The 20,743-nt window shown below is 40.9% G+C and overlaps 1 protein-coding gene across 9 annotated transcripts in view; it reads right to left on the reverse strand.

Annotated features, from left to right (window-relative positions):
* lrp8 (low density lipoprotein receptor-related protein 8, apolipoprotein e receptor) overlaps window positions 1-19,963 on the reverse strand; it is a 205,526-nt gene extending 185,563 nt beyond the window's left edge. For 3 of the 9 annotated variants that reach the window (XR_012593882.1, XM_074634968.1, XM_074634964.1), the window contains exons 1-2: window positions 19,685-19,962; window positions 18,565-18,690 (exon numbers count right to left, since the gene is read on the reverse strand). Coding sequence is in view for 8 of the 9 variants with exons in the window: in XM_074634968.1 (XP_074491069.1) it covers window positions 18,565-18,690; window positions 19,685-19,751 (193 nt within the window). In the remaining variant the exon portion in view is untranslated. Of the gene's footprint in view, window positions 1-18,564; window positions 18,691-19,684 lie in introns of all 9 variants that reach the window. The other 6 variants (XM_074634971.1, XM_074634966.1, XM_074634969.1 and 3 more) reach the window with 3 other exon arrangements.
* Between the last annotated feature and the right edge of the window lie 780 nt (window positions 19,964-20,743).

Below are 20,743 nucleotides of genomic sequence, written 5' to 3' on the forward strand. Positions count from 1 at the left end.
TTTATGGATTTAGGGGGGGCAATTAAATGAAACATGAGAGCAAGCACATGATTAAAGATTTATCTGCCCAAGGTCCCTGCAGCCCCTTCCCTCTTCACATGCACACGCACACACTAAGGTGACCATCTGGAGATGCAGGAAGGAAAAGCATTGATCTCATTAAAAAAACTGACTGTACAGATTGCCATTGGAGCCCCCCCCCCCCCCACACACACACAAACAGAGATAAATACACACACACACACACAAAACACCCCCAGCTGCATGTTGGTGTAATTTACTAAGTGAAGTACAATATACTGTAAATGTGGCATTCTTTGAAATCAATTAGCCGGGGGTTGCTAACTTTGAACACATCTCCATAGAGCCTCCGGAGACTTGGTGCTAATGTGATGAATTAAGGTCAACAGCACACACACACACACACACACACACACACACACAGACACACATACCATGGCGTTTGTTGCTATTGCTTTTTGCATTAGCAACTTATAGATCTCACCCATTTTTGCATTATTTACCTCTAGTGAACATGGCATTGCAACAGAAACTAAACTCAAAGCAGAAAGGTGACAAATAGACGTGGCTGTTATAGCAGCTTGTTGTAGATTTTGCCAAGTGACCTGAGATCAGCTATAACTGCCGTTGGCTGACAACATCCTCAGCCAATTAACATTGTAGAATACTGCCAATTGCAGATTTAGCTCTGCCAAATGACGAAAACATGTACATGTGTTTTATGCTATAACAGACACAGAACTAGTGCTGAAACAATTAGTCGATGAATCATCATAGATCAATCGCATTTGAGAGAAAGTGGTTTGACAAATAATTGTTGATTTAAGAAAAACTTTAAATGACCATTATTGTTATTTTCACCTTCTCAGACAATTTTTTTCCCCCTGTTATTCTCTGTTTATTATCATTGTCTATTCAACATCTTTGGGTCAGATAAAACAAGCAATCTTAAGATGGTAACCATGGGCTCTGAGAAACGCTGATGGGCATTTTTCACTTTTTCAGACATTTTACAGACTAACCCAGAGTTTGAAATACTTTTTATCGGTGTACATGCACATTCAACTTTTAAAATTACATGCACCTAACTGTTTTTACCTGTACCAAATTTAATTTTGTACTGCACCATATGGTTTATTTGTCCTTTATTTCTCAGCAAATCCACCGTGGCTGTGGCCGGATTGGCAACTGTGATATAGTAAAACCACTTCAACACTATTACATGGTCATAGTCGGGGTCATTCTGTTCATTTGAAAATGTCAGCAAATCTATTAAGGAGTATTTTTATGACAATTCAAATATGAGGAAATTATGAATGTTAATGAATATACATTGATCTAACTTTCCCTTTAATTTCCTCGAAAAACTGTACATTGAACATTTCAGCAAACCTCTGAAGGAAAACATTTATTCATTTAATTCATAGGTTTAAAAATGAGGACATTTTAAATGTATTAAACTATTATTTGAGCTGACTTTCCCTGCACAGTAATGTACAGTCAAACTACTTATAGCCATAGTCAGGGACACTTTGAGCAGAAATCCATTACGCTTCTCCGCAAACCTACAGTATTATGAAAACTGTGTCATCATATTAGGACTTCTCATATATTCAACAAGACTTACTTAATATATGATGTGTAATATAATGTCATTTTCATTTGGTATATTAAATGTTAGAAAGTATTGCTGAAATGCAAATTCCTTTATGCTTTTTGGCCACTCCAAGTACCAGTACCGTAACAGCAGGAATAGACGCGCATCAAAATCCAAGCACCAGCTGGCTTGACCGGGTTTTCGCAAACGACAGGTAACTTGACCACAGTATTTTACGGTGCTGCTGTTGCGCTGTGCTTGTGTCTTGTCTGTCCGTTCGCTGTCAGTGTCCTCAACGTTATCAGTTATAAATTATTGGCATGAGAGCATGTGAAAAGTGTCTTTGTGTCTCACAAGTCTCAGTCAAAGCCTGAACAGCTGCATGTAGAGCTGAGAATTACGAGCACAGCTCAAACGGTATTTCAAGCCCTGCTAACCGATTGGCCGTAATATTAACCTTTCCATGAATTTATAATCAAAACAATCTTTCCATATATAAAGTAAAGTAGAGAATAGTTATGTATGAGGAGCTGCACTTTAATTGATTGTGATAAGTTTCCAGAGTAAGAAAAGCTTGCAATAAGATCTATTAGCATCTATCAGGCACATGCATTTTGATGGACAAGTCCATCTTCTTATCTTAAAGCTGATATCCCTAGGTGTCTCCTCCTTCCACACTCATTTTTCATCTCTCTATCAATCCCTTAGGCACATATGAAAGAAGACTGAATCTATTTTATCCTGCCATCACCTGCAAAACCCCCTCTTATTTCCCCTTGCTCCCTCCATTTCATCCTCTTTTATACTCACCTCATCCAACTTTATTTTTACTCGACTTAATCTTTCAAGTTGAAGCGTGGAGAAAAAAAAAAAAAGCAGTGTTTGTCTTTCCTCTGGATTCTTTAACAAGGTGCAAGAGTCTCTTCATTAGAAATGGATCAATGTGTCTCGAGTGCACTCAGATGAAAACATTTTGAGGCTCTTTGAAGTTTGGGAAAACATACTTGTGTTCGCAGACACGACTACACTCGTACACAATCGCCCTCTCAATGTTTTTTAACATTGCAAAAACATCCTTACGGGTGAAAAGCATCCGTTTATGGCATCTGACAAATTGGATTATGGGTAAATGAGGTCTGGGCTTTTTGACAGGAAGACATTGTGCCATTTCAATATTCATGACTTTAAGAAGGGAGCTAGAAGTGAATAGAATTAATCAGGCAAACTGTGAGGGGTCTTAATTAGAGAAGGCGACCTGAGACTGTCTTTCACTCCCCTCAGCCCGTCGCTGGCAGAATTAAAAGGCAAATTGCAATAAAATGACAGTTATTCAGCACTTGCAGTGAGATCTGAACTCCTCCAGAGTTATGTCAAAGGACATGGACGAAACTTGATAGAAAGAAATCAGGTGGTGACAAATCACCTTGGAAAGAGGATTTCTATTACGGCAGAAAAGGTATGCTGATGCCATTTATTAATACTATCTTTTGCAGGATCTTCTTGTTGAAAAAGGCAAATGTCAGAACCTCATATGTCACCCTCATGCTCTATCTGTACTGTTCAGTGTCAAACAAATACACACAGCCGCTTGCTTAAGTAGCCACTCAAGTGAAAAAAGCCGTCGAGCAATGTGGAAAAACAGACTTTTGGTCATCTTGGAGAACGAATGGCTGCCTCCTTTGATTGCAACTCACCTCTCCCTTCACAGTCAGGGCGATCAATACTTTTTCTCAAAGAAAAAAGGACATTGTCTTTGCCCACAAAATAGACTTTTGCTGTTTGGGGAGTAGGGGTGGTCCACTCTGACAAAACACATAATCTTTCCTCAGAGTCTGAATCAAGTTTAAAGGGATAGTTCAGGTGTTTTGAAGTGGGGTTGTATGAGGTACTTATCCATAGTCAGTGTATTACCTACAGTAGATGACGTTGGTACGCCCCCAGTTTGGAGAAACAGACAGGAATACCGGCATCAGAGCAAAGCAATGTACTGCTGTGGACGGGGACAGCAGCAAAATGTAGTTTAGCCACCTAATAGAAAGGCTCACCTAAAAAAATCAATATCAGTTTAAGTGTACGCTATATTAAGAATGTTTTCCAACAGGGAACTGAAAGTGAAATTTATCTATACTGTTTTTGTCAACGGAGTCTGGCTGGTCCACCCCGTCCACAGCAGTGCATTGCTTTGCTCTTGTGTCAGTACTCGTCTGTTTCTCCAAACTGAGGACGTGCCGACCGTCATCCACTGTAGGTAATACACTGACTATGGATAAGTACTTCATACAAACCCACTTCAAAAGCACCCGAACAATCCCTTTAAGGCGTAAAATCATGAACTAAAGTCTTAGATGAAGACCATGTAGTTTTACCTACTTTAAATATGACAGCCCAATAGTTGGCTAATCAGCAGTGCCTAACATGATGTCTCCCTTCCAATAAAAAATGATCGTAGGAAGTGGGCAAATTGTGCAATGTAAAGTGACAAATCAAAAAGAACTTCATCCAGATAGTGTCAGCGTTTAATAAAGCTGTCTGAACATTTATGAAAGCATCATCACACACATAAAAATTGGACCAAGGCTGCCTTGTCTGGGCCAAAAGAGGTGGAATAAAGCCAATAAAGAGAGGAAACGCAACACAGTAATAACACCATGGGCCAATTATACTTAACTACTGCCTTCTGTCACAACTGGGTCACTGGGTCTTCTCCATGCAGAGTGGAGTAAGTGTATGCATGCTGGTCGTAGAGTGTCTGGTTTGCACATGTGTCATTATTTAATAAAATAATTCCAGATGTAGCGTTCGTGTGTTTCTTTTTTTTTTTTAAGCTATTTTTTTGGGGGCATTTTCCATTTTTATGACAGGACAGTGGATAGAGTCTTGAAAGGGGGGAGAGAGAGAGAGTGGATGCGGAAAGGGCCACAGGCCGGATTCGAACCCGGGCCGCCGCGGTCAGGACCAAGCCTTAATACATAGACGCCCGCTCTACCAACTGAGCTAACCCAGGCGCCCGCCTTCGTGTGTTTCTAATTTGGACACACATTTGTTTTGTAAGCTCAGTGGTAGAGAACAAGATACTAACAAAATGTTTTCCTTTTTGAAATCACATTTGAAGTCATTTGTTTATTGTATTGAGCTTATAATTTCCTTCCTTGAGATACCTGAGAGGTTAGAGTTTTAATGGATGGAACAGTTTCTGTTGCTGGGAAAGCAAATATTCATTGTTCATCAGAAAATAACTAAGCTCAAAATGTCTATTTTCTGCTTTTCATCAATGAGAATCTGTTTTTCTTAGTAACTAAAGGCAGAAGTTAAGCAGTCTGTTGAAACCAAAGTATCTGTGTACCTTAAAGTCACCTAAGAGGCAATTTAAATACACATCTCAAGACTCTTGGCTCTCTGCTTTGTAACTGTGGAAGGTACTTGGAATTTAGCTTGGGCAATTTATTTTGGATGTTTACTTGTGGGCATCAAATGTTGGCTTTTTAAATACAGTTGTGGGATTTAGTGGTGGTTACACCTGAGCGCAGCAGGCATTGCAAAGTGGCAATTCATGGGCAACAAGGCGTGAAAGCTTGCAGATGGGCCGTGGCAGCCGTGGATTCACCCCCTCACTAGTCTCTCTGGCTAAACAGACTTATCTCGCTATTCTGGTTGCCTTTATGGTGTGACAGTCAATGCGCTTGACTCTTAACCCTGCAGTAGGCAGAATGTTTTTTGGCATCATTGGGTAAAAATGTCATAATAACCTTTCAGCATATTGCAATTCAAGTGTTCGGAGAGGAAAACTAGACTTCTGCACCTCCTCATGGCTCTGTTTTCAGGATTTTGAAAATGTAGCCCGTGATGGGACACTTACAGTAACAGAATATTGATGTGATGCCACATATTATACCAAAACTAAACGATAATTGAAGTAAAATAATAGAGAACAGAGAAAGATAGAGTTGCTCATCAGTAACAGCACTAAAATTCCACCAAGAAAACCTTTTTAAAAGCGATCCGACATATAAAAAGAATTTTTTTTTACATCAAAAGCCATGAAACAGACGGGTCAGGTGTGAATCATCATCTCTAGCAAGAGCACAGCATTAGTGAGCTATGACATCAAGCAACATCGAGAAACCAGACAAAAAGGGAAAATCATTTTTGTGCAAAGCCGGTTATTCTGTTATGAGTGTGGCAAAGAAAAGGTCACGGTATTCATTCTTCAACCTGCTACAGCAGCCAAGAAGCTGATGCTGAAGTGCATGCATGCACATGTGTGTGTGTGTGAGTGAGTGAGAGAGAAATAAAGAGACAGAGTGAAAGAGGAAGAGAGCACAGGTACAGGTTTCTGCATATGCTAGTGTCACTATGATTATTTGCATGTGCTTTTATATTTATATTTATAGTCTCTCTTCTTCCTGCTAGATTCCAGTGTAAAATGTTTAAGCCGATCATCTTGCTTCTTCATTTAATCACACTAAACCTCTGAGACCTGTCCAATGCAAACAAACATCAACAGCAGCATGAGCAGAAAAAACAAAAAAGGCTTCAGGACACACTTTTCCTCGTGGAAATGATATGCAAACACGCGTTTCTGTAAAATATAGACACAGTTAAAAGTAAAAAGCTAATGAAAACATGTGAAAATAAGGAAGAAAATGTGTATGAAAATTCTTGCAAAGAGTATTGAACCAAACAGGATAATGCAGATGTTGCATGCAAGGTCACAGCACTATTCATTATGCTCACACGCACACACACAAAACAAAACAATGCCTCTTTTCAAGGGTGTGTGTGTATGTAAGAGAGAGAGAGAGAGGGCCTCTCAGGACCCATTGAGGTGTCACCCTGCATCCAAAACATTCATTCAAACGCTGCTGCAATGACACATAATAGTGTGTGGGGGTGGAGGGCACAGAGAGAGAGAGAGGGTCGTCGTTGGTTAAACGCCCTGTGAACACATGCCAGAAAAGAAGAAAGACAGAAAAGAGATCTTGAAGAAGGCGAGGATGGAGCGAGAGTACCGAGCAGGAAAAAGGAGATCTGATGGAAAAAAAATCGACGTAACGAGCACGGCAGATAGAAAAACTCAGAACCTGCTCTCCCTCTCTACATCTAGCTCATCCATCCACGCGGCGTAGCATCTTTAAACTGCCAGTTGAAAGCTTTGCAAAGAAGCCAACATCCCAAATAGCTGAAGTACGTTTTGAACGTCAATACGTCCTGAGAGAGACTCCTGATGCTGCTCCGGCAACTACAGCATTTTATTTTTTACTTCAAACACACTTCCGATAATCCCCACATCGGAAACTCCAGGAGGAAAGACTTTTTATCAGGAGTTTCAGAGGATAATCAGAACAGGAGGCATTTTATTTTATTCCTCCTCAACCAGCAGTGGTAAAATGTGCTCCTTACAATCGATTCCTTCACCATTTCCTCACCCTTTAATCTCCCCCCACCAGCTCCTTCATGTTGACACAGTGTCACAGTGTGTTGTGATAATAAAGCATGCTGCAGGTAAAAGTGTTACATTAGCATTATATGTACATCCCCAAAACATAGGCTCTGTTTGTGTGAGATTTTGTGTCACAGCAGCCATTTCTTCTGATAACCGGTATTACTGAGCGCCAGCTATATCATCAAAGAGTGACTCCCCCATCCTGCAACGAATGACAAGCAAAATCCCCTCAAGGTAAAAGAACCGTTCCCAGGCTTAGGAGCTGGCAAGGCGTGTGTATCGAGGAGATACGTTGTGTGCATGTGTGTGTGTGTGTGTGTGTGTGTGTGTGTGTAATCTACATAAACAGATTTATTCAAAAGCCAGATGGAGGGAAGGGGACAAGAAGAAGAGAGCGAGACAGAGAAAGTGTGAGATAAGGACAAAAATGAGAAAGGTGCAGGCAGGAAGAAAGATGGAAGAGAAAAAGATATGAAAATATGTTGAGGATGTCAACTCAACTTTCTCAAACTGGTAATCCTCAAATAAATTTTTTGCTGATTACATCCTTAATTAAGTCGATTTAGGATTAGTGTTACACTGATTTATCCACTGAACATCGGTATTGGCTGATATTCGCCTACTGAAAAGGTCTTTGCACGAAAGGCGAATAAATAACAGCAAAAACAAAATAAACATCGGTATCGGCTATCGGCCAAATTGTTATTTTAAACAATCGGTATCGGCCCAGAATTTTATACAGTATATTACTGGATTACTGGCAAAACTAACCATTACATATAACTGAGGGCCCAAAACTTTTTCCAAGCAGTATCCCCATCAGCAGTTCCCAGATCGCCAGGCTGACATCTTTAAATAGCTTGCTTTGCTTTGTTTGTCGACCAGCTGTCCCACACCCAAACTTTTTCAATTTACAATCATGAAACAGAGAAAAGCAGCAGATCGTCCCGTTTGAGAAGCTGCAATCACAAAATATTTGGTATTTTTTGTGATAAAACAATGAATTGATTATCACAATTGTTGACGATTTAATTTCTGTCAGTTGACTAATTAATTCATTGACTAAGTGATTCAGTTGATGCTAGAGCCAGGTTCAGCTCCGCCTGTTTAAAAAGTTTAAAAATGTTCCAATGTCCCAGGCACCTTGAACTAATCACCATCTGCAATGGTTTAGCTCGTCCAAAACCCACCAGAACTCAGGTGTAGCATTTGAAAAGTACATTTGGTATTTGTTGAACAGGAACAAACTTGTGATGTAGCTAACATCGGCCACATAACACACTGTAGATTGCTGTTATCTGTTGATACAAGATCGCCAACAGCCTTATATTTTACTAACGTTTTATGCGATAATTGGTATGCCGACACCACATGGAGAGATAGACCAAGAAATGCATTATGTATGGATATATTTTTTTTGCAAACGAATGGGGGTGACTGACAAAACCTATTTAAAAGCAATTATGCCTGCATAAACTGTCATAATTAACAGTGAAGGGGCGATGGGAAAAGAGCTCAAATCAGACTTAAATTACTGTTTAACTTTATTGACAAAAGCACAGTGCAAAAAAGACTTGTTTTGACACTTTAAAAATCTTAACACAACATGAATGGGAACAAGTGCTTTATTATTACTATGATGGCTTTAATTTACTGGCTGTAATTATTGCATTTAGAAGAATAAAAGCTCTGCATTTCAGCTTTGGCACATCAGATTTGTATAACCTCAAACAGCTCAGTCTGTATTATCAGGTACGGTTGTAGTTTTAGTTAGTGTTTGTCTGCTGCCTAATGATGCTGATGATATAAGGGTGAGATGACACCTTCAAAGCCTCTTTCTATCTGCTTTCTCTCAGCAAGAGTTGGGCTTTTACAAAACTGATTTCCTGCGGTGGTTGCAAAATTACCTGTTTTATTTGAGGAGAGACACCGGAGCAGGGTAGGATGTAATGGATCAAACTGTAGTCATAGACAAAGACTGAGAGGACAGGGAAGAGAAAAAGGTATAGGCAATACAAGAAGAGAAGAGTTTAGAGCAACAGAGCGAAGAGAAATGAAGAGAAAAATTAGAATATAATGAAAGAAAGGAAACAAAAAAGAGAAAGAGTGAAGGATAGCAACTGGAGTAAGAGAAATCGAGGCAATATCCTCCGAAAAGGGAGCCAGACTAAACTGTCTTTCCTCCACTTTGTAACTTCAATGTAAAACTTCTCGTGAAAACTTTTGACATGCAGCACTGAAGGGCCCTATCTCGCTGTCAGCCCGGCAGACTGGTATTAGCAGCCATGTTTTATTCATCAGCATTCTTAGTTGTCGTTTCATACGCCGCTCTCTGGCTGCGTATACCGGGCGACAGAGCGCAAGGTGAAAAACAGGATTACAGCAAATGTAAATAATAAAATGGAGGCACATGAAGATATTCGCTTAATCTGAGCTGGGGATTAATGCCATGATACCCTGTCAGACACGGCTGGGTTGGGAGGGGGGGGTTACAGCAAAACACAACAACACCGGCACAAAGAGAGACACACGAGAATGAGACACAGCTAAACATGCACACACACACACACACGCGGTGCGGAAATAGGATTGTAGCGTTATCAGAGTTTGACTTTGAACAATAAGTGACTTTGCGGCAGAGCAGACAAACAACACAACAAGGTAATCTGTCGAAAACTGACGAGCTAATTCTGACAGAAAAGACAGGAGGGAGTGGGGTACTGTATACAGAAAGGGAGAGAGAGAAAGAGAGAGGGAACAAGAATTAACAAACTACTGAAACAAAGAGATGAATATCACTTTTCAGGCTATAGCAGCATCTCCCCTTCATTCTCAAGCAGAACAAAGTTTGTCCCAGTTTATTGAAACCTCTCACAAACTTCTTCCCTCTTTGTCCACACTGTATGTTTCACCTTCAATAATCTTTCACCGTCTATTATTTCCTGAACACTGCCTTTTTTCTTTTTTTTTTTACAAAAGCACCTTGACGGTCTTTGACACCACGACTATGCTGCAGGCCCCGACCGTCTGTCTGCTGCACTCTTGCTATTGTGTTTGTGAGAAAGTGGATGTGAGCGTAGGTGTGATGTTCAGTTTCTCTAATAAAGGTTTAAAAGTTATACTATAGACCCTCCACCGTTTTCAACTTTTTCGTTTTGGCTCACTGCAGTTTGTTTTGGTTGACGGATACAGAACAGATATGACGTCACGTTACTCAGACCACAACAAGAAAAGTGGTAACTTTCTTCTACCTCTGCATAGACACAAATTAAGTTAATATATCGATTCTGGCATTAAAAAAAACAATTTCCCAACCATGTATTTCTTTCCTAAACCTAAACCTAGTGGTTTTGTTGCCTAATCCTAAAGTGACACCAAGGGTATCTATAGTGGTTTTGATGCCAAAAAGAAAGTGACGCCAAGGGGTGTGACAGCGGGCGGTATGTGACGAGTTGGGATGAGAACGTTTAGGGTCACTAGCTAGTTACTAACTTTGTCTGTCTGCCTTTTTTGTGCTGAGAAGGTAGCATTCAGTGTGGGTTTATTACTGAAAACAGCTGCATGCTGTGTCTGGAAAAAACATGGTTGAGAACGATGACTTGACAAAACGGTAAAGTTGTGGCCGTAAAAAACAAAACAATGAGCTAAAACAAGCTGAAAGACTTTTTAAGGTGGAAGGGGACTGCACAGTTAAGCAATAATTTCCTGTCATCATGTCAGCTGACCCCTTCACACAGGAATTGATTAGAATAATTTGAGCCGGTAGCTGATGTGAGCTTTCTGTTATCAGCAGAAAATAAAAAAAAAATAAACTTGGCATCATTCCAGTGTGCCAACTAATGACTGGTGCTTTTGAATGTTACTTGGTGAAAATCTGCAATATTTCAAAGTATTTCAGCTTCTGAACTGTTGTGCAATGAGTTTAAACCATCCCTCGAAGTAACCATCCCGAACCTACACATCAAAAACAGAACTTGATATTTAAGAAATGTTATCCAGTTTCTTTATGCCTTCCTGATTAGATACTTACTAATATCCCCCATAAATAACCCAGTAGTTGAGTTTTAAGAAAACCTTGTTCTGATAAATATGCCCTTATTTTGGAAGAAGCAGTGAGGGGAGATAAACAAAGACTAGAGAGAGAACAAGAGGACAGTGTGGCGTTTACCTTAGTATTATTCGTGTATCAACATACACAGAGAGAAAGAGAAATGAGTCCTCAGGCAGAGGCAACCTCACTAGTCCGTCCTATCTTTGCCTTCTCTGACACACACACACACACACACACACACACAGACACACACACATTTCTCACGGTGCAGATTCTCACCCACTGAGACACTCACTAATTGGATTAGAACTATGTAGATGGAAAGTGCAGTCTCACTTTCTCTCTCTCACACTCTCACAGCATCTGCTTCCTCCTTGTAGGCTTGCTGCATTTCATACCCTTGCCCTTCATGTCAATAGAAAGCCATTACTCCAAAAGGCCCGGAGAAAGACAGAGAGGGGTAACACATGCAGAAATAGGAAGATAGAAAAAGGGAGCAGGAGGTTGAAAGTGGGCAAAAATGAGCGAGCGGGAGAAAGAAAGAGAGAGCAAACGCCTCGGGCAAGCACTGACCTCAGCTAAAATTACCCTGCTGCTGTTTTGCACCGCTGCACCCAACACCTATTCAGCACACCAGGTATTGTTAGCTCGTAGAGCCATGATACCGTGTCTGACAAAGGTGGTGCCCTGCCGTAGTTTGGCCTTGTCATCTGTCAGGCTAGCAATGTTGCACATGTCTACTTGATTATGTTTAATATTCAATCTTCAAGGAATGCATCATGTGTTAGAGGAGGATTGGCCAGCTGGCAGTCTTACCCTTTAATATGTCAACAGAGGGACAGTCTTTAGTCATTAGCCACCACGGTTCATTTCTTAGGGAGCAGAGAAAATAGTCCATCATTAAAAACATGTAACGTTTTTTCAAAACTCCTACACAGAGCTGTCAGACCTGTCAGATGCAGCGCTGTGCGTTTAGCGTCAGCGCTTAGCTTCAGGGCTGCCAAAAGTTCTCATTTCCTTCAATATTAGTCTCCAACTGTCATCAAACATACAGTAGTGTAGTTAAAGTGTTGGCATGGGGCATCAAGGGACACAAGCATGGTGTTTGTGTCTATGTATTCATCACTTAAAACAACGTTTTCTTTAGGCCCCAAATGGAATAGGGATGCACCGATACCGACACCGGATCAGATATCCGGCCAATACTGACTCAAATAGCTGGATCGGGTATCGGTGACAATGGGGCAGATCTATTCAATTCTATTCTATGTTTATATACTATATACTGTACATTATATACTGGAATTTGAATTCCTGTTTATATTTTGACCAATTTGTTGGTGCATTAAAAAGGTTTACACTTGAATTTTAATTCCTGATAATGTTGAAGATTTTTACCAAGTTAGTGGTGTAATTTTTTTATTTTAATAATAAATAAAAATTCTGTTAATTTTACAGATTTTTTAACAAGTTGCTGGTGTACGATTCATTATTTTAATAATAAATACAAATTTAATTTGTATAAATAAAATTTTAAAAAAAAATATTTATTAGTTACATTTTGTTTTACAAAGTTAAGAAAACAATGTTTAAGTCAAGCCTGATGTTACCTTACACACATAAAAGAACAGTCACTTCCACACAGTGAGGCACACAGCTTATTAATTAAACACTGGTATCAGATCGGTACTCGGTGTCGCCAGATCCCCAAAGCCCGGGTATCTGTATCAGTATCGGGACTGAAAAAGTCGGATTTGGTGCATCTCTAGAAAAGAAGAATAAATTCATGCTAACCAAAAATGAGCATATTTGAAATCTTCTTCATTGCACAGGGAAGTTAAAAATCATGTCCAAAACTATGAAAATAAGACCCAAGTTGTATAAAACAGAATCATCCTTTGTCTGGTAAGTTTACCAACGAGCCAATTTCCCCAAAAAACTGCTTTTTCTTTTCTTCAGTTAAATGTCTGCCTTGTGTGTTGTCATCTGTTTTGTGAAATGCTTTCTCTCTGCACACAATGCCGACCAGATGAAACCCACAGACATACTTGCTTGCACACACACATGCACACACACACACAAATCCGAGTCCCACAGTGCCTCAGTAGTCACAGAGCACAGCAGTGGGTTTCTTTCTCTGGAGACTAGAGCACTGCAGCTGCGTACACTCCTCATATGCACACACACATCCAAGCAAACAACACTATGGTCTCAGTCCAATGTGTGTGTGTGTATGTGTGATTGTTAATGGGCGGAAGTATGTACATGCTTATCTGTATGTGTGATTGATGGAAGTTAGAAACAGCAGAATAGAAATAATACCAGCTCAGAAAGAAGTACTGAGTATTAACATGATCAATGTGTGTGTTGAACCCCTTAGTTCAGCTCATTCTGTGTGTGTGTGTGTGTGTGTTAGTGTTCGTGTGTATGCGCGCGCACGTATTTTGTCCTTTTGAGAAGCAGTATGTGTCTAATTATATTTTATACGAGTCTTGCCACACAGTCCTGCTACTACACACTTATTGTATGTCTGTATGTATGTATGTATGTATGTATGTATGTGTGTGTGTGTGTGTGTGCAATTGATTAAGCTACTGGTCCCAGTGACCTCATACTCCCATTAAAAGTCTGACCCCAGCTGTGCGACAGCGAGCAGTGTGTGTGTGAGTGTGACAGCAGGTGACCAAAATGTGTTTCTGTGAGCCTATCAGTACAATGCCTTTTATGCCTGAAGCGCTTCTCTGAAGTCTCTTATTACAGTGCAGTGTGTGTGTGTGTGTGCACAAGAGAGAACGCCTGGCCTCACACACACACACACACACACACACACAGAGCAGTGGCGTGAAATGTGTTGTGATGTCTTCTCTATGGGAAGCTGGTCTCAGACTGCAGAGACGCTCCCCTTCTCAGACCTGCTCAGACTCATTGTCCTGCTGTGACACACACACACACACACTCACACACATATACACACACATATGGATACACTAAACTCAACAAGCGCTTTCTTCCCACCCTTATGTATTCTCTTTCCATCTCCTTGTTTGTAAAACTGTTGTGAAACAGTAGGGTTTCGTGGTTTATTATGGGTTTAGGGTTCAGAATGTGTTCCTATAACGTCATGTGATGTTTAGCACTGTTGTGTTAGTAGGGCTGAAACTAACCCTTTCAATTATTCAATTCTTTCAATTATCATTTATCCAACAAACAGTTAAACACTCAAAGACATTCAATAAACAATGATATCAAACAAAGAAAGGAAGCAGATCCTTTGAATTTGTGAAGCTGTAAGCAGAAAATATTTGGCATTTTGTTTAATAAATGTCTTAAACAACTATCAAAATTGATGCCAATTAATTTTCCATCAATCAACTCATTGATTAATTAAGTAATCATAGCACCACCAATAACCATGACTGATTTTACTATGTTTGTTAATAAATTCTCACTGATAGTGTTTTTACAGTGCAGTGTGACCAAGGCCATTTGAAAGAGAAGACTCTGTGCAGCGATGTGAGAGGGGGAGAACAATTGAAAGCTAACACGAGGTTTAGATATGAGATGATTTTTACAGTGGCACTTTGGATTAGGCATGTTTAAATCCACTTAAATCCGCTGGAAAAACGGTAAGGCCTTTTTTCTGTATATTCCACAACCCAAATATAGGTCATACAGAGAGCCGTGCAGAGGTGGAGAGTTGCCGTGCGTGAGCATACATGTGTTCAGGAGTGTTGTGTTCACTACAAAGAAAGCACATGCATGCACAAAACCCCCTCCACCACCATCACCACCAATTTACTGTCTCCCAGGGCAACAAGAGCGAAATCTACCAAGAGGCATGTTGAGAATGAAGGAGAGGAGAGGAGAGGGGAGGAGAGGAGCAGGAGGAGGAAGAGAGAAAGGGAGAGTGACAGAAAGGAGAGGCGAAGGTACAAAAGACAACCAATTCTACCAAGACTTATTTTAACACAGCTGCTAAAGGGAGGATGCTATAGGGGTAATCCTTGCAGTGAGGGACCTGAACAAGATGGGTGTTGTGCCTACTGACTGATAGGCGCACGATACTCATAGCTCATAATCACACATGCAAAACAGTTATGGCGTGTTTACGTGCGCATTGTTGCCTTAACAGACGAGAAGGATGACAGAAGCTAATGTCACAATGACAATGGTATCATGCCATGTTCTAATGCACTGAAAATATCCTCAACAAGTACTCTAAGCAGGTGTTGCACTACACAAACCAAATGAAGCACCAATTAAAGTGGGTTATAAATGCATTGCCTCAATTCCAACAACAACAACAACAACTAGTTGCAGCTTACCACAAGTTTAACCGATACATCAGCTCACAGTCTAGTGAAGATGTCTAGAATATTTAACTAATTAGTTAGGACAAACATCAGAAGTTAGCCGGCTCAAGAAAGATGGATTCTGATGTATTTTATTAAAAAAAAAAATTAAATACATGAATCAGGGCTGTCAATTGATTAAAATATTTAATTGTCCATGACTAATCGCAAATTAATCACACATTTTTTATTTGTGCAAAATGTACCTTTAAGGGGGATTAGACAAGTATTTAATACTCTTATCAACATGGGAGTGGACAAATATGCTTGCTTTATTTAAATGTATGTATATATTTATTACTGGAAATCAATTAACAACTCAAAACAATGACAAATATTGTCCAGAAAGAGCATAAAATATGCTCAAATAATAACATGCCAAACTCAAGCCCAACAGGCAACAACAGCTGTCAGTGTGATGAAAATGGTCATGCCAGTTTTTCCCTCGCCAAAATGTAGCTGAAGTTCGGAGCGTTATTTAACCTCCTTTGCGACAAGCTAGTATGACATGGTTGGTACCAACGGATTTTTGCAAAGCTTAGGTTTACTAGTTTCATATGATACAAGTATCTTCACACTAGCTTTAAAACTGAGCCCACTACAACCTCCGAAAGGTCGATTGCATTAATGCGTTAAAGGAATTAATGGCGTTATAACGATTTTGCGTTAACGCGTTAACTTTGACAGCCCTAACATGAATGCATCATATTTTGATGCATTATCAATGTTATAAAATGTATAATTATTAAAGTAAATATGACAATTTATTATGATAAAGATTTGAGGTCTTATCATTTAGCTCTATTTAGAGACATTTTACAGCTTTTTCCATTATGGACATCATTCATTTGGAAGGATGCTTAGCAAATGACAGCAATGTCATTCATTTGATGCACAGCCTACTTTAAATAACACCTGTTCCAAGCCCATTTAGCTTTGCAATACCACCATGAGTGAGGTGAAAATTGTTGGCTTAACAAGGCTAACCTTACCCTCATTTTTCTTCACAACTATGCAATATCTCATCTCTTGTGTCCATTTGCCCCCCCTGCCCATTCTCCAAAATGCTCCCATTTTCCTCATGAGCTCTGCTCTACACCGTCCTGTTCCTCTCAATCAAATCTGTCCCATCTTTTCTGGTCCTCCTTCTCCTCCTCAACCTCTTCCTCCTCTCCGCTGAGCTCCGCTGGTGATATTGGGTTTTTGGGGAGGGGGGGCACAGTGGCAGCGTTGGCATCTGCTCGAAGGGCTGGCACGCCGCCAGCCACTGAGCATCACTCCGGCAACCAGAGCCACGCTGTTGGATTTATCTCCTACCAACCTGTCAGCTGATGCTCTTTGTGGGCGTAAGACGAGTGGGCATAGCCTCTTTGGCATTCGCACTGCCAAGGTGCCCACAGGAGATTTAAAAACGGGGGGGAGGAAAGCCCTTTAGTGGGTGCTACAATGCTGGAGAAGTGAGACAGCTTTTTAGAAAGAAGCACCCAACTTCCAACACAGGCTGAGGGCTGGAGGGAGCACTCAAAGAATAAAGAGGGCAAGGTGGGTAGGACGAGAGAGCGGGAGCGATGGGATGGAGGTAGCAAAAGAGAGTAGAAGGCACAGCAAGAGGTAAAAAGTGGATAAAGGGTAGAGACTGAGCAGGGGGAGAGATCGAGAGAGTGACAGGAAAGCATAACCACATCTGATATGTAGCAAAAATGAGTGAGGAGAGAAGACAGAGGCAGAGCACATTTCAGCCACAGACAAAGTGGCTCAGTTAAAAGAACAGTCCGTTACCTCGTGGCTCAAGTACCATTTTCAAATTCTCTTTGAGCAACTCTTCAACCAAACAACAAACCCCACCTGTTAGAGGCGAGGAGAGCTCATTAAAATCTAATTCCACTTCCATCAAGTATCGCCCACTAAACGTCCAATAATCCCAATCAGGCTCTGCAAGTGAATGAGACGTGCCTGTAAATGTCACAGCATCCATCCGGGGGGGAACTCCCGAGATATTCAGCGGCCACCCTCATGGTAGGCGTGCGAGATGAGAGAATCACAGGTTTGGCATGCTGGTCCCCAAGATAAGCGACGAATCAATTGGCCGCTAATATAACCATTCAAGCAATTAGCACCATGACAAATTTATAAGGGATGATTACTCGGCTGGTTGTCCGTGCAATTTCCTGAACGGAACAGAGTCGGAGGCAGTCAAACCGGAACCACGTACAACGGGTCTTTTTCACACATTCCTGAATTATGTGATTGCCCAATATCATATATATATGCAATTCTGCATTTGGAACTCCAATTACAACCTCCCACCCTTTCCCACAGAAGCAGAAGCACCCTTGAGAACAGAAAATCAGTAAATTTGAGATCATCAGCCATATCTAAGAGCCACAGTGTTTGCATTAGAGCATGCTGCATTACTCAGCAGTGAGTTGTCATGACACATAACACTGCAATTTGATCATACTATTTCAGATAGGACACAATGCTATTATATATCCAGAGCATTATGAGACAGTATAGCAGGGTGAGCTGATAACAGGACTGACATTATCTCCACAGTTACAGCAAGATAAGAGTAATAATAATAATAATAATAATAATATCATGAAATGGCCCCGCTCTGACCCAGAGAGGCCACGGCTCTCCTTGTGTCAGAGGTTTTCTTAGGAGGTGAAATTAGTAAGAAATTAGTTAAATTCCTCTAGCCATGTGACCTGACCAATGATCCAGGATCAGCAGCAGCTTCTGCACCGACGTCTGCAGACTAACAACTGAAAGGGAGATTCCAGAGGGGCCCAAAGCAGATTGATAAGCAGCTTATTCTCAGTATGACTTCATTCATTCAAAAGTTACATGGATTTAAGCAGGTATCTGAAGTATATACTTTTATCCAGTTATGTACCAGCTCATGTCAAACAGAAGAGAATGCATGATCATCATCAAATAAGTGCCGAATGTGTGCCAAATTTATAGATCCTTCACATGAACATGTTTGGAGGATCATGTTTGTGGCATACATGACGGCAGGTGTATTCAAGGTCCATGGGGCGGCAAGCAAAGGTTATGTTTATCCGCCAGTGTAACGAGAATCTGGGCTACTTACGACAGTTCTCCTCGTCGCTGCTGTCCGAGCAGTCATCGTCATCGTCACATCTCCACAGGGTCGGGATGCACCGTCCGTTCTTGCACTGAAACTGCCCGGTTTCACACTCAGACTCCGTATTAGTTCCTATGTTGTCATAAAAAAAATTGTAAAAAAGCACGTGGTCAATCACTTCTTTGTTTCACTAAGAGATCAGAATACATGTAGTGAATACATGTAGATGTTAGATTAACAGAATATGAGATAAAATGTAAAAAGTCACTTTCAAATAAATCTATTTCGAAGCAGACACATGGTGGGGGTATGATAGACGTTTAGAGAACAGAGGATGTGTGAGTACTTTATCAAGACCAGCCTATGGCAAAAAGGGGGCTCGACTACCGACTGTTTACATGGCTGTGTTTCTTATTTGTGAGGTTTAAGTGGTATATTGCAATATAGACTCAAATAGATTACATGCCTTTGTTGCAATAAAGCAGGTTATTAATTCTGTCCTGAGTATTGTGGGTTGTAAAGTGGTAAATATCACTAAAATCTTCCAATATCTGTGGGTAGGCTTCCTCCAGTAATAATAATAATAGTGTTTTTCTTGAATATCCAACATTCCCACAACATGATTTACACTTTTCCTTAATTATAATGTGCTTATGATGGGCTTGTATGATTGTATATGTATCTTTGGTGCTGACTGCCTACCACCAGTGTCCTGCTGGCACTTCACTTCCAGATCTGTTTAAGCAAATCTATTTTTTTGGCTGCAGCTACAAAAAAAAACACCAAACACACACAAACCCTTGCAGCCTTCCACATCACCACAGGCATCCTTTTTCTCCTCGCAATAACATCCACAGCCTACTGCATTTGACACGTGTGCTGGAGGTTGTACGGATCTTTTCTTCCGCGTATTGTCACCTCATGTCACCACCAGTGATCGCCTTCACAGTGGCGATCCAGGTGTGAGCTATTGCATGCATTATGATGACTTTGAAAGGCATATTATTAGCACTGAGGAGGACCACATTGAGAGAGACGAGCGCCGTTTTCTCGCAGTTATTAGATCCCCAAAGCGTTGCAGCCGCGTCCGTGATGTGCGATGCAAATTCATGCAAGTGGAGCTTACCTTTAGCGCAGTGGAGCTCCATGAGTAACAAATGTAATAGCACAAGCTTTCCGACTTCTGTCCACATCTTTAGATCCTGGGGGTTGTGTTCATGCAACGTGAAAAACCAGTGAAGGATCCCCGACCTCTCACTCACTCAGCTCAGTGTGTTCCTCCTCTCTCTCTCTGTGTGCCTCTGCTGCTGCTCCTGACTGAGTGTGGATGTGTGTGATCAGAGGCAGCCTCGCTCCTTTCTCTCTCTCTCTGCTGCCTCGGCCGCACATTTGAATCAGTGACGCTGATGGGCGGGATAGCTGTATGGAGATGAAGCCCTGCGGTTAATGTAGTAGGTAATGTTAGAAGAAACCACATAAAACACGGTTGTTAACCAGCCAGGAGAGTCATTTCTGCAGAGAAGAAGAGTACCAAACTTTTTGTACTTTTCTATTGCCTGTCAACCTGCAATGCATTTCTACAAAAAGCTTTGTTATAGAAAACATTTTGGGGCATTTTCACTTTCTTACCTGAGAGTTGAATAAAAACATCAATGCCTACTCTGCTACTGTGTTTTTGTCAATTAGCTATTTAGTGTTAGCAGACAAGCTGCAGCCAGAAAGTAGCTAATCAGCTTAAAGACTGGAAACAAAGGGGGAAACAGCAAACCTGGCTCTGTCCAAAGTAAAAAAAAAATACATCTAAAGATTACTAACTAACTAAATAACATTAAAGGGACTGTTTGTAAGAATCAGAATTGCTTGTTAACAGCGACACCTGTGGCCGTTAAGTCAACGAAAGTCAGCGTCGGGCTCGCTCTACATAGACATGAACGAGCATCGCTCAACACAGTGAGGAGACACACGTCAGCTAAAACCACAATATCACTCTATATTTCAGCTGCTTGGCAGTAATGTTAGCTGACCAGACGAAGGTCTCTCCATGAACCAATGCTGATCCTAGTGTTGGCTTTTCCTGGTTCAGCATCCCGACCGCGGTCGGAGGGAGACACCGGCACCCAGTCGGAGACGATAATGTTTCTCGCTGCGGAGCCCCGTCACTTCACAAGACACGGAAAACCTCTGT

This window comes from Sebastes fasciatus, chromosome 5 (assembly GCF_043250625.1).
Source record: "Sebastes fasciatus isolate fSebFas1 chromosome 5, fSebFas1.pri, whole genome shotgun sequence".
In the NCBI taxonomy this organism is placed as follows: Eukaryota; Metazoa; Chordata; class Actinopteri; order Perciformes; family Sebastidae; genus Sebastes; species Sebastes fasciatus.